This window comes from Anomaloglossus baeobatrachus, chromosome 6 (assembly GCF_048569485.1).
Source record: "Anomaloglossus baeobatrachus isolate aAnoBae1 chromosome 6, aAnoBae1.hap1, whole genome shotgun sequence".
Lineage (NCBI taxonomy): Eukaryota > Metazoa > Chordata > Amphibia > Anura > Aromobatidae > Anomaloglossus > Anomaloglossus baeobatrachus.
Genome location: NC_134358.1, coordinates 112,794,164 through 112,819,836, shown reverse-complemented (window position 1 = coordinate 112,819,836; position 25,673 = coordinate 112,794,164). Strand labels below are relative to the sequence as shown.

Sequence of the window (25,673 nt, the reverse complement as noted above, 5' to 3'; positions counted from 1 at the left end):
AAAGCTGTATCACATATAGCTCAGTTAGGCTGTCTTTTGTGAAGAAATATCTCTTTGTCGCTGAGCACAACGGCATTTTCTCAAGGATTTCAAGGCTGATTGTACTCATTTGTTTTCCAGTTGGGCGCACAGACAGTCTCCGTGCACTGCTATAAAGCAGTCAAACTGACCAAGGTGGGGGATGAAGCTAGAGATCTCATCAGCATGGGTTAAAATATTTCTCTACACATTACAGGCAGTAGCTGACTGAGGTATGTGTGATACAGCTCTTGCGAGTTGAACAAATGAGCTATATATCTTCAGTCTGCAGCTCGTATTGACACGTGTCTAGGACAGGCTGCAGTTTGAATTAAACAGGAATTAAATTTTATCTAATTCTTGGAGAAATCCTTTAATTTCGCCCCCAGCTGGTTGTCCTAGTCACCGGAGAATTCCCATACTTCGTTATGGCCAACCGCCTGCCTACCCTAGCACAGCTCCCCAGAGAGAAGGCTCCTAAGCTACCGGTATATGTAAAGTGTGAATGTGGAACACCGGTGATTAACGCCCTCCTTACCTGGAGGCGAATACTGCAGCTTAAATGAGCTGCAATACTCTATGGTGACTGAAGCCTCAGGGGCGCCACATGTATATAATGAGCTTTGATTTATTCTATGCTACAAATATTACTCCACTCTCACACTGGAGTAGGATTTGGGGCAAGGAGCATGGAGGCGCATGGCTCCTACTGAATAAGGCACTTTGAGCTCCAGCATGTCCTCTCAAGATTCAAGTGAACAATGTTGTTCTTCAGCAATCGAAACCAATATATTTAAAGCATTCCTATAAGAATTTGTTAGCTGCAAGGAGTTTGTATGTTCTCCCCATGTTTGCGTGGGTTTCCTCCAGGTTCTCCGATTTCCTCCCACACTCCAAAAACATACTGATAGTGGATTTAGATTGTGAGCCCCAATGGGGACAGTGTTCCTGATGTATGTAAAGCGCTATGGAATCAATAGCGCTATATAAGTGAATAAATATTATTATTATTTCAAATAATGCACTTTTGTTTTATTGTGGAGTCGTGGTTATGTCACTCGAGTTCACATTTGAGATATTTGTAGAACTAATTAGCAAACTGGAAAATTTCTGCAGTTTCCTACAGAATTTTGGTAATATTCTAGAATCCTCTCATTCTAGACATAATATCCTCCTGTTAAAATGTTCCTAGATGATGATACTTAATTATTCATCAGAACTGATATAATCAGATACCAGCCCGGAAGGTGGTTCGAAAATAAACGAAAATGTCATTGGCCAGTGTTTGCAATCTGCCCTAATGTGTATGTGTGCTGTAAACATAGATATTATAACCTCCATTGAGATCGGGCATTTTATATATAGCTATATAAATGGGTAAAAAAGGAACCTCTTTATTTTAGGGGTAAAAGGTGTTTTCTGCCTTGTTGTTTCCTTGACAATAAGCTTTTCACAAAGCGTTTGCCTGCTGTGACGACCGTACCCCTTTAATGTTTATCTATTGAACTAGCTATTGGTTTCTATCACATATGATGACATTTGTAGCTTTTTGTGCCATATAGCCATATATAAATCAATAGGTGTACATTGGTATACTGTATATTTTTCATTCATATACACTGAACAAAAATATAAACACAACACTTTTGTTTTTGCTCCTAATTTTCATGAGCTGAACTCTGAAAGATCTAAGACTTTTTCTATGTGCTCAAAAGGCTGTTTTCTCTCAAATATTTTTCACAGAGTAGTCTAAATCTGTGTGAGCTCTTCCCCTTTGTGGAGATAATCCATCGCCCGCACAGGTGTGGCATATCAAGACTCTGATTAGACTACATGATTATTGCACAGGTGTGCCTTTAGGCTGGCCACAATAAAAGGCCACTCTAAACTGAACAGTTTTACAGTATTGGGGAGTTCCGGAGTGATCAGAAAACCAGTCAGTATCTGATGTGACTACCATTTTCCTCATACAGTGTAACACATCTTCAATGCATAGAGTTGATCAGGTTGATGATGCGGCCTGTGGATTGTTGGTCCACTCCTCTTCAGTGGCTGCGAAGTTACTGGACATTGACAGAAAATTGAACACACTGTCATATACACCAATATAGAGCATCCCAAACATGCTCAATAGGTGACATCTCCAGTGAGCATGCTGCCATGCAAGGACTAGGATGATTTAGCTTCCAGAAATTGTGTACTGATCCTTGCACCATGAGGCCGTACATTATCATGCTGCGACATGAGGTGATGGTTTTGGATGAATCACACAACAATGGCCTCAGGATCTTGTCACGGTATCTCTGTGCATTCAAAATGGCATAAATAAAATGCACCTGTGTTTGCTATCCATAACTAGAGTTGAGCGCGGTTCGTGGTTCGTGGTTCTCCAGTTCTAGGCTCGAGTGATTTTGGGGCATGTTCTAGATCGAACTAGAACTCGAGCTTTTTGCAAAAGCTCGATAGTTCTAGAAACGTTCGAGAACGGTTCTAGCAGCCAAAAAACAGCTAAATCCTAGCTTGGTTTCTGCTGTAATAGTGTAAGTCACTCTGTGAATCAAACTATTATCACATTTCAGTGTATAGTGTGCGTGAACAGCGCCTTCAGATCACTGCTGTTTCTATAATGGCGATCGCCATTTTTTTTTTTTTTTTCTTGTCTTCCTTCCCTAAGCGCGCGCGTCTTGTGGGGCTGGCCAGCATGTCAGCCAATCACAGACACACACACACCTAAGTGGACTTTGAGCCAGAGAAGCAACGGCATGTGTGATAGGATCTGCATGTCACATGTCCCTGCATTATAAAACCGGACATTTTCTTCACGAACGCCATTATCTGCCTTCTGCGTCTTTGGTGTCAGACATCAGTGTCGCAGCTCCGTCCTCCTGAGTCCTATAGCCGATACAGCTGTATGCGCTGCATACACAGCGTTAGACAGCTTAGGGAGAGCACATTCTAGCAGTCCTTTTAAGGGCTCAAAGCGGCAGGGTCAGAGAGCCATAGGTGACAGGTCCTGCAAACAGCAACAGCGTCTGTGTAGCCCAGGTCAGGGATTTCCTACCTGCATTTCACCATTAGGAGGGAATAGAAAGGCAGGCTTCCATTCCTCTACCCAGAGCACCACAATCCTGCCACTGTACCCTCCTGTCCTCTGCACACTCCAACTCATTCTAAGTAAGCCATTATACTAGCACACACTCAGTGTACCTAGTGGCATCCTATACGTGGCTATTGGACTTTGCTATAGTCCCACTAGTGCAAAGACATTTGCAGAGCACGTCTGCCTGCATTGCACACTACAACTTTTTTAAACTAAGCAATTTTACTAGCAAACACTCAGTGTACCTAGTGGCATCCTATACGTGGCTATTGGACTTTGCTATAGTCCCACTAGTGCCAAGACATTTGCAGAGCGCATCTGCCTGCGTTGCACACTCCAACGAATTATAACTAAGCCATTATACTAGCACACACTCAGTGTACCTAGTGGCATCCTATACGTGGCTATTGGACTTTGCTATAGTCCCACTAGTGCAAAGACATTAGCAGAGCACATCTGCCTGCATTGCACACTCCAAGTTTTTTAAACTAAGCAATTTTACTAGCAAACACTCAGTGTACCTAGTGGCATCCTATACGTGGCTATTGGACTTTGCTATAGTCCCACTAGTGCAAAGACATTTGCAGAGCACGTCTGCCTGCATTGCACACTACAACTTTTTTAAACTAAGCAATTTTACTAGCAAACACTCAGTGTACCTAGTGGCATCCTATACGTGGCTATTGGACTTTGCTATAGTCCCACTAGTGCCAAGACATTTGCAGAGCGCATCTGCCTGCGTTGCACACTCCAACTAATTATAACTAAGCCATTATACTTGCACACACTAAGTGTTTTTTAGTGGCATCCTATACGTGGCTATTGGACTTTGCTATAGTCCTACTAGTGCCAAGACATTTGCAGAGCGCATCTGCCTGCGTTGCACACTCCAACTAATTATAACTAAGCCATTATACTAGCACACACTCAGTGAACCTAGTGGCATCCTATACGTGGCTATTGGACTTTGCTATAGTCCCACTAGTGCCAAGACATTTGCAGAGCGCATCTGCCTGCGTTGCACACTCCAACGAATTATAACTAAGCCATTATACTAGCACACACTCAGTGTACCTAGTGGCATCCTATCTGTGGCTATTGGACTTTGCTATAGTCCCACTAGTGCAAAGACATTAGCAGAGCGCATCTGCCTGCATTGCACACTCCAAGTTTTTTAAACTAAGCAATTTTACTAGCAAACACTCAGTGTACCTAGTGGCATCCTATACGTGGCTATTGGACTTTGCTATAGTCCCACTAGTGCAAAGACATTAGCAGAGCACATCTGCCTGCATTGCACACTCCAAGTTTTTTAAACTAAGCAATTTTACTAGCAAACACTCAGTGTACCTAGTGGCATCCTATACGTGGCTATTGGACTTTGCTATAGTCCCACTAGTGCAAAGACATTTGCAGAGCACGTCTGCCTGCATTGCACACTACAACTTTTTTAAACTAAGCAATTTTACTAGCAAACACTCAGTGTACCTAGTGGCATCCTATACGTGGCTATTGGACTTTGCTATAGTCCCACTAGTGCCAAGACATTTGCAGAGCGCATCTGCCTGCGTTGCACACTCCAAATAATTATAACTAAGCCATTATACTTGCACACACTAAGTGTTTTTTAGTGGCATCCTATACGTGGCTATTGGACTTTGCTATAGTCCTACTAGTGCCAAGACATTTGCAGAGCGCATCTGACTGCGTTGCACACTCCAACTAATTATAACTAAGCCATTATACTAGCACACACTCAGTGAACCTAGTGGCATCCTATACGTGGCTATTGGACTTTGCTATAGTCCCACTAGTGCCAAGACATTTGCAGCACGTCTGCCTGCGTTGCACACTCCAACTAATTATAACTAAGCCATTATACTAGCACACACTCAGTGTACCTAGTGGCATCCTATACGTGGCTATTGGACTTTGCTATAGTCCCACTAGTGCCAAGACATTTGCAGCACGTCTGCCTGCGTTGCACACTCCAACTAATTATAACTAAGCCATTATACTAGCACACACTCAGTGTACCTAGTGGCATCCTATACGTGGCTATTGGACTTTGCTATAGTCCCACTAGTGCCAAGACATTTGCAGCACGTCTGCCTGCGTTGCACACTCCAACTAATTATAACTAAGCCATTATACTAGCACACACTCAGTGTACCTAGTGGCATCCTATACGTGGCTATTGGACTTTGCTATAGTCCCACTAGTGCCAAGACATTTGCAGCACGTCTGCCTGCGTTGCACACTCCAACTAATTATAACTAAGCCATTATACTAGCACACACTCAGTGTACCTAGTGGCATCCTATACGTGGCTATTGGACTTTGCTATAGTCCCACTAGTGCCAAGACATTTGCAGCACGTCTGCCTGCGTTGCACACTCCAACTAATTATAACTAAGCCATTATACTAGCACACACTCAGTGTACCTAGTGGCATCCTATACGTGGCTATTGGACTTTGCTATAGTCCCACTAGTGCCAAGACATTTGCAGCACGTCTGCCTGCGTTGCACACTCCAACTAATTATAACTAAGCCATTATACTAGCACACACTCAGTGTACCTAGTGGCATCCTATACGTGGCTATTGGACTTTGCTATAGTCCCACTAGTGCCAAGACATTTGCAGCACGTCTGCCTGCGTTGCACACTCCAACTAATTATAACTAAGCCATTATACTAGCACACACTCAGTGTACCTAGTGGCATCCTATACGTGGCTATTGGACTTTGCTATAGTCCTACTAGTGCCAAGACATTTGCAGAGCGCATCTGCCTGCGTTGCACACTCCAACTAATTATAACTAAGCCATTATACTAGCACACACTCAGTGAACCTAGTGGCATCCTATACGTGGATATTGGACTTTGCTATAGTCCCACTAGTGCCAAGACATTTGCAGCACGTCTGCCTGCGTTGCACACTCCAACTAATTATAACTAAGCCATTATACTAGCACACACTCAGTGTACCTAGTGGCATCCTATACGTGGCTATTGGACTTTGCTATAGTCCCACTAGTGCCAAGACATTTGCAGCACGTCTGCCTGCGTTGCACACTCCAACTAATTATAACTAAGCCATTATACTAGCACACACTCAGTGTACCTAGTGGCATCCTATACGTGGCTATTGGACTTTGCTATAGTCCCACTAGTGCCAAGACATTTGCAGCACGTTTGCCTGCGTTGCACACTCCAACTAATTATAACTAAGCCATTATACTAGCACACACTCAGTGTACCTAGTGGCATCCTATACGTGGCTATTGGACTTTGCTATAGTCCCACTAGTGCCAAGACATTTGCAGCACGTCTGCCTGCGTTGCACACTCCAACTAATTATAACTAAGCCATTATACTAGCACACACTCAGTGTACCTAGTGGCATCCTATACGTGGCTATTGGACTTTGCTATAGTCCCACTAGTGCCAAGACATTTGCAGCACGTCTGCCTGCGTTGCACACTCCAACTAATTATAACTAAGCCATTATACTAGCACACACTCAGTGTACCTAGTGGCATCCTATACGTGGCTATTGGACTTTGCTATAGTCCCACTAGTGCCAAGACATTTGCAGCACGTCTGCCTGCGTTGCACACTCCAACTAATTATAACTAAGCCATTATACTAGCACACACTCAGTGTACCTAGTGGCATCCTATACGTGGCTATTGGACTTTGCTATAGTCCCACTAGTGCCAAGACATTTGCAGCACGTCTGCCTGCGTTGCACACTCCAACTAATTATAACTAAGCCATTATACTAGCACACACTCAGTGTACCTAGTGGCATCCTATACGTGGCTATTGGACTTTGCTATAGTCCCACTAGTGCCAAGACATTTGCAGCACGTCTGCCTGCGTTGCACACTCCAACTAATTATAACTAAGCCATTATACTAGCACACGCTCAGTGTACCTAGTGGCATCCTATACGTGGCTATTGGACTTTGCTATAGTCCCACTAGTGCCAAGACATTTGCAGCACGTCTGCCTGCGTTGCACACTCCAACTAATTATAACTAAGCCATTATACTAGCACACACTCAGTGTACCTAGTGGCATCCTATACGTGGCTATTGGACTTTGCTATAGTCCCACTAGTGCCAAGACATTTGCAGCACGTCTGCCTGCGTTGCACACTCCAACTAATTATAACTAAGCCATTATACTAGCACACACTCAGTGTACCTAGTGGCATCCTATACGTGGCTATTGGACTTTGCTATAGTCCCACTAGTGCCAAGACATTTGCAGCACGTCTGCCTGCGTTGCACACTCCAACTAATTATAACTAAGCCATTATACTAGCACACACTCAGTGTACCTAGTGGCATCCTATACGTGGCTATTGGACTTTGCTATAGTCCCACTAGTGCCAAGACATTTGCAGCACGTCTGCCTGCGTTGCACACTCCAACTAATTATAACTAAGCCATTATACTAGCACACACTCAGTGTACCTAGTGGCATCCTATACGTGGCTATTGGACTTTGCTATAGTCCCACTAGTGCCAAGACATTTGCAGCACGTCTGCCTGCGTTGCACACTCCAACTAATTATAACTAAGCCATTATACTAGCACACACTCAGTGTACCTAGTGGCATCCTATACGTGGCTATTGGACTTTGCTATAGTCCCACTAGTGCCAAGACATTTGCAGCACGTCTGCCTGCGTTGCACACTCCAACTAATTATAACTAAGCCATTATACTAGCACACACTCAGTGTACCTAGTGGCATCCTATACGTGGCTATTGGACTTTGCTATAGTCCCACTAGTGCCAAGACATTTGCAGCACGTCTGCCTGCGTTGCACACTCCAACTAATTATAACTAAGCCATTATACTAGCACACACTCAGTGTACCTAGTGGCATCCTATACGTGGCTATTGGACTTTGCTATAGTCCTACTAGTGCCAAGACATTTGCAGAGCGCATCTGCCTGCGTTGCACACTCCAACTAATTATAACTAAGCCATTATACTAGCACACACTCAGTGAACCTAGTGGCATCCTATACGTGGCTATTGGACTTTGCTATAGTCCCACTAGTGCCAAGACATTTGCAGCACGTCTGCCTGCGTTGCACACTCCAACTAATTATAACTAAGCCATTATACTAGCACACACTCAGTGTACCTAGTGGCATCCTATACGTGGCTATTGGACTTTGCTATAGTCCCACTAGTGCCAAGACATTTGCAGCACGTCTGCCTGCGTTGCACACTCCAACTAATTATAACTAAGCCATTATACTAGCACACACTCAGTGTACCTAGTGGCATCCTATACGTGGCTATTGGACTTTGCTATAGTCCCACTAGTGCCAAGACATTTGCAGCACGTCTGCCTGCGTTGCACACTCCAACTAATTATAACTAAGCCATTATACTAGCACACACTCAGTGTACCTAGTGGCATCCTATACGTGGCTATTGGACTTTGCTATAGTCCTACTAGTGCCAAGACATTTGCAGAGCGCATCTGCCTGCGTTGCACACTCCAACTAATTATAACTAAGCCATTATACTAGCACACACTCAGTGAACCTAGTGGCATCCTATACGTGGCTATTGGACTTTGCTATAGTCCCACTAGTGCCAAGACATTTGCAGCACGTCTGCCTGCGTTGCACACTCCAACTAATTATAACTAAGCCATTATACTAGCAAACACTCAGTGTACCTAGTGGCATCCTATACGTGGCTATTGGACTTTGCTATAGTCCCACTAGTGCCAAGACATTTGCAGCACGTCTGCCTGCGTTGCACACTCCAACGAATTATAACTAAGTTACATTGTCAGGGATATTTATTCTTTATTATTCTGCTGTTAATAAAGCTAGACCACCACTGCAATCTTCACCACCTCTCAATGTTTACTACCACATTTTCAGTCCACAATCTTGTCGCAATCAACATGAGTGGCAAAATGACAGATGCTGGTGGAAAGGGGAAGAGGCGTGGTGGAAAAGGCAAAAAAGGTTTTGTCAGTGGGGAAGGTGCCAAAGCTCCATTATCATCTGCTGAAGATAGACCATCTACTAGCAAAAGTAAGATGTCTACTACTTATTGTGGACAATCCGATGTGCTCCCTTTTTTACGGACACGAACAAGAGGAACAAAGGTAGATGATGGGCAAAAAAGGAAAATGCTTGAATGGATCTCAAGTGGTCCAACAAGTGCCCTCTCAGCCACTTCAAGTACCGCATCCAAAAAACACCATTCCTCTGAGTTGTCATCCCAATCACACTTGATTTCTCCCAGCTCTGAAGTCTCCATCAGCCCTGCACAGTATGGTGGAACTGAGATGGCTGAGTCTGCAGAGCTGTTCAGTCACACTATAGCCTGGGAATCAGAGGTCTGCTCCCAAGCTACAGTGAGTACAGAACAGGAAATGGTCTGCAGTGATGCCCAGAACCTTTGTGACTCAGATTCAGGCCGTGAGGACCAAGTTTCTGAGCATAATGTTGACCCTTTGTCACAAACTGTAACACCTGTGGTTATAGACAATGAGGAACATACTGATGAAGATGAGACGCAGATACCCGATTGGGATGACAACTTAAATATTCGGTCAGGGCAAGAAGAGGCTCGGTCTGAGGGGGAGGGGAGTGCGAACACAACAATTGATGATGACGTTCTAGATCCCACCTACTGTCAACCCCCAGTCAGGCACTCGAGGAGGTCAACAGAGGCGGTGGAGGAGGATGCAACCGACGACGAAGTTACCTTGCGCCTTCCTGGACAGAGTCGGAGCACTGGTAGCACGTCTACAACTGCATCCTCAGCCACCACTCTGCCTATGAGCATTATTCGGGGTGGATCAACAGGTCGCATGGCCTCTAAGCCTTGCCTAGCCTGGGCCTTTTTTCACATCGAAAAAGATCGCCCAACTCATGTGATATGTAACATTTGTCATGATTCTGTTAGTAGAGGTCAAAACCTCAGCAGTTTGACAACTTCTTCCATGAATCGTCACATGAATAAATATCATAAGTCCCGGTGGGAAGCTCACCGTGCTGCAATGCCGGCTAGCGGAGCGAACCATCCACCGCCCGCCCCTTCCAGTGCATCCGCGCGCTCTTCATCTTCTAGGACTGTGGGGACAGCTGTCACACCTGTTTTTCCACGCAAAACTTCCACCACTGTAACCGCAACAGGCAGTTTGCTTGTAAGGTCGTCAGTTGGTTTGGAAGGGGAAACAAGTGAGTGTGTACAGCTCTCTCAGACATCGATAGCACCAACGTTGGATGAAGGCAACATCATGTCTCCGCCTGCACTTTCCTCACAAACCTGCATTTTTCCAGGGACACCCTACTCAACACCGTCTACACACAGCAGCCAGATCTCTGTCCCTCAGATGTGGTCAAATAAAAGGCCACTTCCTCCGACCCATGACAAAGCTAAGAGGTTGACTCTATCCCTCTGTAAGCTGTTGGCTACCGAAATGCTGCCTTTCCGCCTAGTGGACACACAGGATTTTAGAGACCTTATGTCTGTCGCTGTGCCCCAGTACCAGATGCCTAGTCGCCACTACTTCTCTAAGAAAGGTGTGCCCGCGCTACACCAGCATGTCGCACACAACATCACCGCTTCCTTGAGAAACTCTGTGTGTGAACGGGTGCATTTCACCACCGATACTTGGACCAGTAAGCATGGACAGGGACGTTACATGTCGCTGACTGGGCACTGGGTAACTATGGTGATAGATGGTGAAGGGTCTGCTGCACAAGTCTTGCCGTCCCCACGACTTGTGTGTCAATCCTCTGTCTGTCCAAGTTCCGCCACAGCTTCTGCATCCTCCACCTCATCTGGGTCCTCCACCTCCGCCCCAAGCCTGCCTGGTCAGGCCACCAGCGTTCTCACTGCGCAGAAGGAATCACGCACGCCTCATTACTATGCTGGCAGCCGAGCGCAACGGCATCAGGCGGTCTTTAGCTTGACATGTCTTGGTAATAAGAGTCACACAGCTGAGGAGTTGTGGTCAGCTCTGCGGTCCGAGTTTAATAAATGGTTGTCTCCACTCAACCTGCAGCCTGGTAAGGCCGTGTGCGACAATGCTGCAAACCTGGGTGCGGCCCTTCGCCTGGGCAAGGTGACACACGTACCTTGTATGGCTCACGTGTTGAACCTTGTCGTGCAGCAATTTTTAACACACTATCCCGGCCTAGATGGCCTTCTGAACAGGGCACGAAAACTGTCTGCTCACTTCCGGCGTTCAAGCGCCGCAGCTGAGCGACTTGCATCGCTACAGAAGTCTTTCGGCCTGCCGGTTCATCGCCTGAAATGCGATGTGGCGACACGCTGGAATTCAACTCTCCACATGTTACAGCGACTGTGGCAGCACCGCAGAGCCCTGGTGCAATACGTCATGACGTATAGCCTGGGCCAACGAGATGCAGAGGTGGGGCAGATCACCCTGATGGAGTGGTCTCAGATCAAGGACCTATGCACCCTTCTGCACAGTTTCGACATGGCGACGAATATGTTTAGCTCTGACAATGCCATTATCAGCATGACGATTCCAGTCATTTACATGCTGGAGCACACGCTAAACACTATTCGGAGTCAGGGGGTGGGACAACATGAAGGGGAGGAACTACAGGAGGATTCATATGTGCAAGGGACAACAACATCACCAAGGTCCAGACGTTCATCATCACCAACGCAGCAGGCATGGGACCATGGGGAACAGGGATCGACAAGGGCGCATAGTAGCAGGCGAAATGTTGAGCAAGGTGCAGGAGAACATGAAGAAATGGAGGACGAACTGTCCATGGACATGGAAGACTCAGCGGATGAGGGAGACCTTGGTCAAATTTCAGTTGAAAGAGGTTGGGGGGAGATGTCAGAGGAAGAAAGAACGGGTAGCACCTCTATGCCACAAACACAGCGTGGACTTGGTCCGCATGGCTGCGCAAGACACATGAGTGCCTTTTTGTTGCACTACCTCCAACATGACAGTCGTATTGTCAAAATTAGAAGTGATGATGACTACTGGATTGCCACACTATTAGATCCCCGGTACAAGTCCAAATTTTGTGACATAATTCCAGCCATAGAAAGGGACGCACGTATGCAGGAGTATCAGCAGAAGCTGTTACTCGATCTTAGCTCGGCTTTTCCACCAAACAACCGTGCAGGTGCAGGGAGGGAATCTCCCAGTTGTAACTTGACAAACATGGGACGGTCTCGTCATCTTCACCAGTCTACCCGTACCAGTAGGACCGTATCTGGTGCCGGTAACAGCAATTTTATGGAATCTTTTCATAATTTTTTTAGACCCTCTTTTGCAAGGCCACCAGAGACAACAAGTCTGACACATACTCAACGGCTGGAGAGGATGATACAGGAGTATCTCCAAATGAACATCGATGCCATGACTGTGCAACTGGAGCCTTGCTCCTTTTGGGCTTCAAACATAGAAAAATGGCCAGAGCTCTCCAGTTACGCCTTGGAGATTTTGTCGTGTCCAGCTGCCAGCGTTGTCTCTGAACGTGTATTCAGTGCTGCTGGGTGTGTGCTGACAGATAAGCGCACGCGTCTGTCCAGTGACAATGTGGACAGACTGACGTTCATCAAAATGAACAAGTCATGGATCCAGAAGGAATTTACTACCCCTGTGTCATCCTTGGGAGAGTAAATGCTTGTGGATTTGGAATGTGCTTGATGCAAATCAAAACATCCTGTTTGCAACTAGGGCCCAAGTGCTGCCACTGATGGGGTGGGTGTCTGTGTGGCCCAATTTTTGGAAAAAAGGGAGACTCCGCTTGGAGTAACCCTTGCTTACATTGTTTTTAAAAGAAGCCAAGATGAACAAGTCATGGGTCAGCAAAGACTTTGCTACCTACCCCGGTGTCATCCTGGGGACGGTTAATTATGGGGTATTTTTGAATGTGATTGATGCAAATGTAGCTGTGAAGTGTACAACTAGGGCCCAAGTGCTGCCACTGATGGGGTGGGTGTCTGTGTGGCCCAATTTTTGGAAAAAAAGGGAGACTCCGCTTGGAGTAACCCTTGCTTGATGTGTTTTTAAAAGAAGCCAAGATGAACAGAGCTGGGATCAGGAAAGACTTTGCTACCTACCCCGGTGTCATCCTGGGGACGGATAAGAATGGCGTATTTTTGAATGTGCTTGATGCAAATCAAAACATCCTGTTTGCAACTAGGGCCCAAGTGCTGCCACTGATGGGGTGGGTGTCTGTGTGGCCCAATTTTTGGAAAAAAGGGAGACTCCGCTTGGAGTAACCCTTGCTTACATTGTTTTTAAAAGAAGCCAAGATGAACAAGTCATGGGTCAGCAAAGACTTTGCTACCTACCCCGGTGTCATCCTGGGGACGGATAAGAATGGCGTATTTTTGAATGTGCTTGATGCAAATCAAAACATCCTGTTTGCAACTAGGGCCCAAGTGCTGCCACTGATGGGATGGGTGTCTGTGTGGCCCAATTTTTGGAAAAAAGGGAGACTCCGCTTGGAGTAACCCTTGCTTACATTGTTTTTAAAAGAAGCCAAGATGAACAAGTCATGGGTCAGCAAAGACTTTGCTACCTACCCCGGTGTCATCCTGGGGACGGTTAATTATGGGGTATTTTTGAATGTGATTGATGCAAATGTAGCTGTGAAGTGTACAACTAGGGCCCAAGTGCTGCCACTGATGGGGTGGGTGTCTGTGTGGCCCAATTTTTGGAAAAAAAGGGAGACTCCGCTTGGAGTAACCCTTGCTTGATGTGTTTTTAAAAGAAGCCAAGATGAACAGAGCTGGGATCAGGAAATACTTTGCTACCTACCCCGGTGTCATCCTGGGGACGGATAAGAATGGCGTATTTTTGAATGTGCTTGATGCAAATCAAAACATCCTGTTTGCAACTAGGGCCCAAGTGCTGCCACTGATGGGGTGGGTGTCTGTGTGGCCCAATTTTTGGAAAAAAAGGGAGACTCCGCTTGGAGTAACCCTTGCTTGATGTGTTTTTAAAAGAAGCCAAGATGAACAGAGCTGGGATCAGGAAAGACTTTGCTACCTACCCCGGTGTCATCCTGGGGACGGATAAGAATGGCGTATTTTTGAATGTGCTTGATGCAAATCAAAACATCCTGTTTGCAACTAGGGCCCAAGTGCTGCCACTGATGGGGTGGGTGTCTGTGTGGCCCAATTTTTGGAAAAAAGGGAGACTCCGCTTGGAGTAACCCTTGCTTACATTGTTTTTAAAAGAAGCCAAGATGAACAAGTCATGGGTCAGCAAAGACTTTGCTACCTACCCCGGTGTCATCCTGGGGACGGTTAATTATGGGGTATTTTTGAATGTGATTGATGCAAATGTAGCTGTGAAGTGTACAACTAGGGCCCAAGTGCTGCCACTGATGGGGTGGGTGTCTGTGTGGCCCAATTTTTGGAAAAAAAGGGAGACTCCGCTTGCAGTAACCCTTGCTTGATGTGTTTTTAAAAGAAGCCAAGATGAACAGAGCTGGGATCAGGAAATACTTTGCTACCTACCCCGGTGTCATCCTGGGGACGGATAAGAATGGCGTATTTTTGAATGTGCTTGATGCAAATCAAAACATCCTGTTTGCAACTAGGGCCCAAGTGCTGCCACTGATGGGGTGGGTGTCTGTGTGGCCCAATTTTTGGAAAAAAAGGGAGACTCCGCTTGGAGTAACCCTTGCTTGATGTGTTTTTAAAAGAAGCCAAGATGAACAGAGCTGGGATCAGCAAAGACTTTGCTACCTACCCCGGTGTCATCCTGGGGACGGATAAGAATGGCGTATTTTTGAATGTGCTTGATGCAAATCAAAACATCCTGTTTGCAACTAGGGCCCAAGTGCTGCCACTGATGGGGTGGGTGTCTGTGTGGCCCAATTTTTGGAAAAAAAGGGAGACTCCGCTTGGAGTAACCCTTGCTTGATGTGTTTTTAAAAGAAGCCAAGATGAACAGAGCTGGGATCAGGAAAGACTTTGCTACCTACCCCGGTGTCATCCTGGGGACGGATAAGAATGGCGTATTTTTGAATGTGCTTGATGCAAATCAAAACATCCTGTTTGCAACTAGGGCCCAAGTGCTGCCACTGATGGGGTGGGTGTCTGTGTGGCCCAATTTTTGGAAAAAAGGGAGACTCCGCTTGGAGTAACCCTTGCTTGATGTGTTTTTAAAAGAAGCCAAGATGAACAGAGCTGGGATCAGGAAATACTTTGCTACCTACCCCGGTGTCATCCTGGGGACGGATAAGAATGGCGTATTTTTGAATGTGCTTGATGCAAATCAAAACATCCTGTTTGCAACTAGGGCCCAAGTGCTGCCACTGATGGGGTGGGTGTCTGTGTGGCCCAATTTTTGGAAAAAAAGGGAGACTCCGCTTGGAGTAACCCTTGCTTGATGTGTTTTTAAAAGAAGCCAAGATGAACAGAGCTGGGATCAGGAAAGACTTTGCTACCTACCCCGGTGTCATCCTGGGGACGGATAAGAATGGCGTATTTTTGAATGTGCTTGATGCAAATCAAAACATCCTGTTTGCAACTAGGGCCCAAGTGCTGCCACTGATGGGGTGGGTGTCTGTGTGGCCCAATTTTTGGAAAAAAAGGGAGACTCCGCTTGGAGTAACCCTTGCTTGATGTGTTTTTAAAAGAAGCCAAGATGAACAGAGCTGGGATCAGGAAAGACTTTGCTACCTACCCCGGTGTCATCCTGGGGACGGATAAGAATGGCGTATTTTTGAATGTGCTTGATGCAAATCAAAACATCCTGTTTGCAACTAGGGCCCAAGTGCTGCCACTGATGGGGTGGGTGTCTGTGTGGCCCAATTTTTGGAAAAAAAGGGAGACTCCGCTTGGAGTAACCCTTGCTTGATGTGTTTTTAAAAGAAGCCAAGATGAACAGAGCTGGGATCAGGAAAGACTTTGCTACCTACCCCGGTGTCATCCTGGGGACGGATAAGAATGGCGTATTTTTGAATGTGCTTGATGCAAATCAAAACATCCTGTTTGCAACTAGGGCCCAAGTGCTGCCACTGATGGGGTGGGTGTCTGTGTGGCCCAATTTTTGGAAAAAAAGGGAGACTCCGCTTGGAGTAACCCTTGCTTGATGTGTTTTTAAAAGAAGCCAAGATGAACAGAGCTGGGATCAGGAAAGACTTTGCTACCTACCCCGGTGTCATCCTGGGGACGGATAAGAATGGCGTATTTTTGAATGTGCTTGATGCAAATCAAAACATCCTGTTTGCAACTAGGGCCCAAGTGCTGCCACTGATGGGGTGGGTGTCTGTGTGGCCCAATTTTTGGAAAAAAGGGAGACTCCGCTTGGAGTAACCCTTGCTTACATTGTTTTTAAAAGAAGCCAAGATGAACAAGTCATGGGTCAGCAAAGACTTTGCTACCTACCCCGGTGTCATCCTGGGGATGGATAAGAATGGCGTATTTTTGAATGTGCTTGATGCAAATGTAGCTGTGAAGTGTACAACTGGGGCACAACTGCTGCCACTGAAGGGGTGGGTGTGTGTGTGGCCCAATTTTTGGAAAAAATGGAGACTCCGCTTGGAGTCACCTTGCGGTGTTTTACATGATTGTAGAAGGGCGTGCCATGCCTATATCTGTGTGTCCTCCTCTTTTTCCTTGTCCAGCTGTTTTGTTTTCGCATGAGTATATGTCCTTGTCACTTTCCAATGTGTTTGAGTTGTTTGTCACCTTTAGGACACCTTTGAGGGTGTTTTCTAGGTGTTTTTCTGTGTTTGTGATTGCCTGCCATTGTTTCCTATGCAGTTCGAGTTCGGTTCGTCGAACGTTCGACGAACCGAACTCGAACGGGAGGTCCGTTCGGCGAACCAACCTCGAGCCGAACCGCGACCGGTTCGCTCATCTCTATCCATAACATACGTCTCCCCATACACCATAGCCCCACCACTACCATGGGCCACTAGTTTCACAATGTTGATGTCGCGGGCGGAGGAGGGGACGCTGCGCTCACCCACTGCTCGGGTCCGGCTGCTGCTGCTGCTCGGTCGGTGGCTCGAGATGTGGGCCGGATCCCGGGGGCTCGAGCGGCGCTCCTCGCCCGTGAGTGAAAGGGGTGGTTTGGTGTAGGGATATTGTCCGTGACGCCACCCACGGTTTGTGGTGAGGTTGGGGCACCACCGCTACTCTGTACGGGGATCCCGGGAGCGTTGACAGGGAGCAGCTGAGATGTTTTCTCCCCTCTGTGGGTAGGGGGGTTTTGGTGGTCCCGGGGCCTGGTGGTGGAGGTCGGAAGGTGGAATGTGGGGCCTGGCCGGGTGCAGGGTCGTGGGGTAGCGCAGTGCCAGACGGCACGGTGGTACTTCCTCAGCCAGTAACGCACACAGAGTCTCTGGTAAAACAAACGGCTGGATGGACGAGTCCCACAGACGGCTGCGGCGGTCACTCCCGGTAGGTCAGCGGTAACCATCTCTCCCTGCACCGGTGTTTTGTTCTCGGCCCCAATGGCTTCCCACTGATAGCCCGCTCCCCAACGGTATGTTGACTAGGGGAGCCCTTCCTTTGCCCGGAGGCTCTGGCCCTGGGAGCTCTAGCTCTGGCGGTAGCTTTATCTCCCTCACGGTTTGGACGGTTGCCTTCGGTCGGGTCTTTAATGCTGGGAAACCCCGGAGGTTCCCGTCGCTGACGGATTTGACCGGTTTTACGGTGACTCCTAGCCTGGTCGGGGTCCGTAGGCTCTGCCGGATGGTGCTGGCCTCTCTTCGCTCCCCGAGCCGGTACCGGCGGGCCACCGCCCGTCCCCGGTCCTTACGGTTGTACATCAATCAGCCTCTCCTGCAGACGGTCACCACCGTCTGCCAACCTTGCTGTCAGGTGCCCGGGCCACGTACCCGGACACGGTCAGTCAGTTCCTCCACTACTACTTCCTCACTCTACAACTCCTAAACTGTTCTGCCTTCCTTTTCCCGCCTCCAGGACTGGGAGCTCCTCGGTGGGTGGAGCCAACCGCCTGGCTCTGCCCCACCTGGTGTGGACATCAGCCCCTGGAGGGAGGCAACAAGGGTTTGTGTTTGACTTCGGTTTTCCTAACCAGGGTGTAGGGTGTGTTGTTGCAGTACCTGTGACATCCTGGCTTGTCCAGGGCGCCACATTGACATCAGCAAATTGCTCACCCACACAATACCATACACACAGTCTGCTATCTGCCCTGTACAGTGAATCATTGAAGAGAACACCTCTTCAATCTTCCAGATGCCAATGAATGTGAGCATTTTCTTACTCAAGTCGACAATGAATTTCCGTTAGGTGTGGACCCCGATGGGGATGACGAGCAGCAGATGAGTTTCCCTGAGACGGATTCTGACAGTTTGTGCAGAAATACTTTGGTTATGCAAATGGTTGTTGCAGCAGCTGTCCGGATGGCTGGTCTCACATGATCTTGGAGGTGAAGATGCTGGATGTTGAGGTCCTGGGCTGGTGTGGTTACACATAGTCTGCAGTTGTGAGACCGGTTGAATGTACTGTCAAATTCTCTGAAATGCCTTTGGAGATGGCTTATGGTAGAGAAATGAAGATTAAATTCACATGCAACAATGGTGGTCATTCCTGCAGTCAGCATGCCAATTACATGATCCCTCAAAACGTGCAACATCTGTGGCATTGTGCTGTGTGATAAAACTGTACATTTTAGAGTGGCCTTTTATTTTGGCCAGCCTAAGAGACACCTGTGCAATAATCATGTAGTCTAATAGTCTAATCATCATCTTGATATGCCACACCTGTGACATGGATAAATTATCTCTGCAAAGGAGAAGAGCTCACTAACACAGATTTAGGGAAATTTGTGAATAATATTTGAGAGAAAAAAGCCTTTTGTGAATATCGAAAAAATCTAAGAGCTTAGAGTTCAGCTCATGAAAACTGTGAACAAAAGAAGTGTTGGGCTCACGTTGTTGTTCAGTGTATATATCATATATATATATATATATATATATATACTGTATATATATCCATATCTTTCTTGATGACAGGGATGTCTCTGTCCTTGTACAAAACCTAGTTATTCTAGGGTGTAATTAAAATTAGTTAGTAATATAATATAATTGGTGGTTGAAAACAAAAGGATTTCTTCTTGCATTGTCCATATTATTGTGATGCTTTTTTTATAAAAAGTTGTTTTAACATCTATAAACTTTTACAGATGTAATGTATCAAGGGTAAACTGAGGACAAGCAACAATAAATTAACAATAGGTGATTTACAGAGTAAATAATAAGGCACTGAAATTGTACCTGCTCGTAAATATAATGGCGGCTGTCACTTTGCAAACGATTCATTATTCATTACTATACAACCTACCAAGTTCACTGAGAATAGCGAGGCAAATCCAGGAGCCATACATTTTATTGTCATGTATAGCTTTTCTGCCCACAAAAAATTATTATGGGTGATAAATTTCTACTCTTTGCAGTTGTATACTATGAATATAAAAAAATCTAGATTTTATTTATGATATCAATGCACAAAATGCATCATATTACACAGACAAAATCAGTACTGTCCCTATCGGGGCTCACAATCTAAATTCCCTATCAGTATGTGTTTGGAGTGTGGGAGGAAACCGGAGAACCTGGAGGAAGCCCATGTAAACACGGGGAGAATATACAAACTCCTTGCAGATGTTGTCCTTGGTGGGGTTTGAACCCAAGACCCCAGAGCTCATTAGGATATGTTGATCTAATAGGGGTCCCTAAAAAGGATTACCATCTCTTAGCAAAACCTGTATGTAAACTTTTACTTCTGGTAGGTTCCCAATGAAAATTTTAAAAGGCTTTAATATTAGCCATATCCAGAAAGCCATGGAACCCATAGGGTGTAGGGGCGACATGACAGCCCGGAGGGTAGGGAGTTGATGGGGTTAAACAGTGTTGGTTCGTTTAACAATGAGGAAAAGAAGGTGATTGGTTAGGGGGTGGAGTGTGGTGGAGTGTGGTGGAAGGAAAGGAGGGAGCTTTATGGTGTATATAATAGGAGGTGGGAGTCCATTACCTCCTCTTGCATTTCCTGGATGACAGCTTGGACGGGCTGGGGAACCTCCATCATGACATCCAGCATGATGGATCCGGACATCGCAGATCTGCAGCTTGGACGGGCTGAGGAACCTCCATCATGATGTCCTGAGGAATCCTCAGATCTGGTCAGCATGGCGGTGCAGGGCGCCCAGGTAGTGCAGTCCTACACCCAGGCTGCCTGGGTGTCTCCTCGGCACCTTCCCCTCCCCCCCCTCTTTGCTGTAGTGCTGGCAGTTTCAGGACTCGCTGGGGTCTTTTGGGGAAGGTGGGGGTGAGGAGGACAACGTGAGAGCCCCCACTCCCGTGGGGACCCTCCGCAGCTGGGTGGGCAGCGGTAGCTTGCAGCGCCCGCTCTGGCTGTCGGGAGGAATCTCCTGCAGGGCCGCGACGGCCAAAAAGGGGGCGTGTCCAGCCCGGGGGCCTACTTCCGGTGTGAGGCCTCAGGCTGGATTTTTTGAGCGATGCGGCCGCTCCCGGCAGGGAGCGCGCCCAGCGGCGGTGGATGGACAACACCCCCCTCCCTCCGCGGGGGGGCGGAGGACGGCTGCCTACAGGGTCACCTCACCTGTGTGGCTTGGATTATTGGGACCGGAGGACTGGGCGCAGAAGGCGGCGGCGAGGAGGAGACAGGAGGCGCCTGCAGGGTCACCTCACCTGTGTGGCTGGATTATCGGGACCGGAGGACTGGGCGCAGTAGGCGGCGGCGAGGAGGAGACAGGAGGCGCCTGCAGGGTCACCTCACCTGTGTGGCTGGATCGGGACCGGAGGACTGGGCGCAGCAGGTGGCGACGAGGAGGAGACAGGAGGCCTGCTGTCTATCCTGGAGCAGGCATTGGGACAAGGGTGCAGCTCTCATCAGTAGCGGCTTCCCCCAGGAGGGGAGCGCCCAGCATTGTGGAGGCAACAATCGGCCCAAACAGGGCATGTGGACACGGTGCTCCTGGCGTCAGGGGGCGAACCCGGCGGGCATTCGGTGCCTGCAGCTTGAGGGACTGTCCCGGGATCAGCGACGGACGACTGGCGAAAAGGACGGTGACGGCTGATCTGAGGGCGTCGTCTGGAGGCAGCCTGGCGCGGTAATCAATTTAAGTTTCAGCCTTTTTGTAGTGGTGGGGGGACAGTCGCTGTAGTGGAGTAGTGTCTGGAGATATGGGTAGCAGCTGGGGGGGTTTGGAGCATGTGGTTAGTTCATAGGTCGGTTGGTTGTTCTGGAGGCCAGGGGCAGAGCTACGGACGGGGTGGTCTCATGGCAGCGGGGCCGTGAGGGTGCAGGTGGCGTCAGGTCCGGTGGTTACAGTTGCAGGTTGGGGATGGCGAGGTTCGGCGTTTACCGCAGTTTAGGTCTTGTGAGACTTGGTTAAGGGGGCTGATGATTGCGGCACATGTGAGCGGGTGAGACGGCGCAGTTATTGAAGGTTTGCTGGGGTGTTTCATTATTAATCTTCTGATGCATGGTGGTTCTTATTGGATGAATTATGGTGGGTAAGGTAAAGGGGCGAGGGGTCCCGCGGTACGGTGTGTTCGAGGAGTTTTCAGGGGTTTTTTGTGAGTGATGTGTAGGTGCGGGGCCCCGGTATAGCGCGAGGGTTGCTGTGGATAAGTGAATAAAGGAGAGCGGAAATGTAGGAGAAGGTGAAGTGTTGGTTGCTGTAATGGGTTTGTAGGTTTGCAACCGCATCAATGGTAACATGGGGTTAATTTGTGGCTAGTCAGCATGTTATCCCATTGTGGAGGTTGGTGCTGGGAGGAATGTTGAGTCCAGCGTGACTGAATTGGTGTTAATGTAGGTGCTGGGCAGCTTTGGGCTGCTGTGATTGAACTCGGTTAATCAGCAATGGTGGGCTGCGGACGGAATAATGGAGTTCTTCGGACAGCCGTGATTACGGGTGGGGACTATGCGAGTTATGGTTTGGACTAGAGGATTGGGTACTAGTGGTGGATAGAGTGTAAGTCGGATAGCTTAGGGCCATCTGGTATTATTGGGTGTTTTGCATGGGTGGACTCCTGGCATCTATGGGCTGGTGGAGTCTATTTAATATTCATATACAATTTAAAAAAAAAAAAAAAGGAATGCTTGGCCCGGTGGTAGGTATGGGCATCTGGGTAAGGGTTTGCTTAGGGAGTCGTGGTGCTCCGGTCTCACGGCACGAAGGTATTTGGTTTGAAGGTGCAGTTGTGCGTTACGGGAAAATGGTGGTACGCCCCACGGTGGTCGGCTTTGAGCGGTGTGGCCAAGGTTTTAATTTATCTTGGGGTGTAATATGAGAGCTCAAAGGGGGTTGCGTGTCACAAGGTTTTCCTTGAGATCGAAAGGCCCGGACATGGTGTTTGGTAAAGTTGTGTCTCCTGATGCCCATAGTTGCATATGGAGTCAATCGGGCCAGTGGTGTGGCTGCAATTTTCCGGTGGGCATTGTAGTACAGGGAGCTTGTCGTGGTCCAGTTTGCAGAGGCAAGCGGATTATGCATTATGGTTGGAGGTGTTGTTGGGGACCTTGGGATCGAAGGTAATGCTTCAATATCTTCGCCTCAGTAAGGGGTACAGGGCGATGATTGCGGTTGTTTTGTTTTTTGAGGCCGTATTCATTTTGGGGTAGAGCATAGTTCCGTTAGGCCGTGTGGGCCTCGTTGAAATGAAGAAGGTCCATTAGTGTGGTAGTTGAGTATGTGGGAAGATTTTGGGATTTTCTGGGGTAGACAACTCGAGCCTCTGTTGTTGTCAGAGGGTGTGATGGCGGAATAAATCGGTCAGGGGAGACCGGTAGTGATATTTGGCTCTGGGGAAGCTGCAAGGTCAGCTGTAGGGGAAATTTCAAGGCTATGGATTGCAGTCGTTTTACAGCGAGGTTTCACTTTAGCGGTTTCCTGGGAGAACTAGGTTTGGGGTGCGAAGTGACCCAGTAGCATAAGCAGTGTGAGTGTCATCCTGTTGTTGTATCTCAACCCCAGTGGTGGTTTAATTCAGCTGGAGACAGGAGGAGGACTGACTGTACAGGGTGACTGTACAGTGGTTCTTTGGCCGGTACTGGGGAGGACGATGGTACAGTCGGTACTGCATTTAATTGGTTATAATAAGGCCAGCGGGGCATGGTGTGGATTCCGGTATAGTTTGGGAGCTTGTGGCATGGTGGGCCTGAGTGGCCGTCAGAGGGACCCGGTGGCTCCTGCCACCAAGGATCAGGGGAGTGCGGTGCAGTAAGGTGGACTGGGTACGCTGGATGGTGCATATATGGGATGCTCAGAGTTTAAGTGATAGATGGAAAGGTTTTAATGGTTGGTTTGGCTTGCAAGTTGGGGGAGCAAGCGTTGGGTGTGTGGGGGTCCAGGCCACGCAAGGTGTCACGTGGCCTGTTCTGTGGTGGGGGTAGGTCTGGTCCAGAGGCGGTTTAACGGATAATGTTATTTGATTGGAGAGTCACTTGTAGGATATAGTGGCTCCGGTTACAAGGATCTTGCAGGCATGGGTCCTGCAAGGTGGGGGGTATTGATCCGTAGGTGATTCATACCTCATCTCCAGCCCGGTGTGTGTTGCGGCCAGGGATCATGTTTTGGTGGTGGAAGGTGGTTTCTGGACCGGGCCTACCCAGGGTTACGTATTGTATTACGTACTGTATTATTATGGTATTACCTATTGTTAAATGTTGGGGACGCCCGTTGGACGGCGCCCCCTTGTGTTAGTGTGTAAACAATAGGCAATAAAGGGCTGCTGTGGCCATTTTTTACCAAGTCGCAAGCAGTGTCCGTGTATTATTGATACCGGGTAAGGGTAATTGGGAATAATATAGGAATCAACGACCGGAAAATCCCTCCTGGAAATGTCATGAAGTCACAGTCCATCCACACCATTTCCGCACCTCTCCACCCTCATTGCATTCTTCCCGTTGGCCTTTTTCCTACCTCAATTAATGAGGAAATTTCCAAGAATAGATCATTTGTGGAGGTCTCAGTCAGTTTCAAGGAGATCATGGGAATTTGCTGCTTCTTCTTGGAGCTCCCCAAAAAGAAGTCTGTCACTCCAAACTTACATATTAAACTAAGCATTTTGCGTTGAGAAATATAACTCCTAAAAATATGTTGCTGAAAAATTCCCTGTGAATAGGGACAAAAGAAAATGCAACGCTATCTGAGCATAGTACGCAATTAGTAAAATTGTGTAGTGGGAGCAGTAAATACAGGTTTATCGTGAAGACATTCCAAGTGGTGGTCCAAACAGAGGAAGCACTAAGGAAAGTTGGCCGGTAGTAGCACTCTCCATCTCCAATGACAGAGATATGATGAGATAAGGGGGGATTAGATTCCTGTTATCCGGTAAAATAGTTTATTAAAACTGATAAAAATACAACGCGTTTCGGTTGGGAACCAGCCTTTTTCAGGTGACCAATCCTTGATTATATTTGGATAAAACTGCCTCCTTTCTTGATTGACAGCACTCCCTTACCCAAAGTGAGCAGTGTTTGCAGAGAGTCCTCACTCATGAGCTCACGGTGTGAGGTTTGGGGCAACGTACACAGCTCCTTCCACTCTATAACACTTCCAGATGTACCTGTGTAACTTGTCCATTCCAGACCTCACATAGTGAGCACAGATACTAATATTTGCTTCAGACAGTGCTCACTTGGCGTAAGCAAGCACTGTTAATCAAGAGAGAGGAGTGAAATTTCATGCAATTAACAGTGACCAGTTTGCTGCATTCAGTTACTCGACAAAACCAAGCACCCCAATTATCATATGGAATAAAATGCATTTTTTTCTTATTACAAAGGGGGCAATTTTAATGGAAGCTATTTTATAGGGGCTGTATATGTCGCGGGCGGAGGAGGGGACGCTGCGCTCTCCCACTGCTCGGGTCCGGCTGCCGCTGCTGCTGCGGCCTGCTGCTGCTCGGTGGCTCAAGCGATGGGCCGGATCCCGGGGACTCGAGCGGCGCTCCTCGCCCGTGAGTGAAAGGGGTTTGGTTTTTGGGATAGTTTATTGTCCGTGACGCCACCCACGGTTGTGGTGATTGTATGGGCACCACCGCTGCTCTGTATGGGAATTCCGGGAGCAGTGACAGGGAGCAGCAAAGTTGTTAGTTCTCCCCTCCGTGGGTAGGGGGTTGGTTGTTCCGGGGCATGGTAATGGGGTAAGCAGGGAGCAGGGCGCAGTGCTGCGGTGCGGTGCCCAAGGGCACGGGCGTACTCACAAGTATTTCACACAGTCACTGGTAAACTAGGAATTGCCGGTGTCCGCAGCCTTCGGTACGGGGGGTGTTAGTGTCCCACACACGGTGCAGCAGCTCCTGTTCTTTCCCTGCAGCCAGGTGCCTTTCTCTCCACTCTCTTCCTCTTTCTCCTCAGCCGGGAACGGGGAATCCACTCCCCTGCAGTGATCCGGGTCACCCTAGGTACCGGCGGGCCACTACCCTGCCCCGGCTACCTCTGGCCCCTTCCTCACTACAGCCTGTCCCAGCCCTTTCGGAGTACGCTTCACTATCAGCCTGGGAGCTACAACTCCAGACTCCTCTTCTGTCTGT

The 25,673-nt window shown here is 47.9% G+C and overlaps 2 protein-coding genes across 2 annotated transcripts in view; both read left to right on the top strand.

The window, feature by feature from the left end:
• LOC142243826 (uncharacterized) overlaps window positions 1-18,527 on the top strand; it is a 143,585-nt gene extending 125,058 nt beyond the window's left edge. The window contains exon 3 of the mRNA XM_075316029.1: window positions 18,343-18,527. Within this exon, the coding sequence (XP_075172144.1) occupies window positions 18,343-18,527 (185 nt within the window). The remainder of the gene's footprint in view (window positions 1-18,342) is intronic.
• Window positions 1-25,673, top strand: part of KCNB2 (potassium voltage-gated channel subfamily B member 2) — a 423,932-nt gene that overhangs the window by 34,902 nt on the left and 363,357 nt on the right. The gene's annotated exons all lie outside the window — the stretch shown is intronic.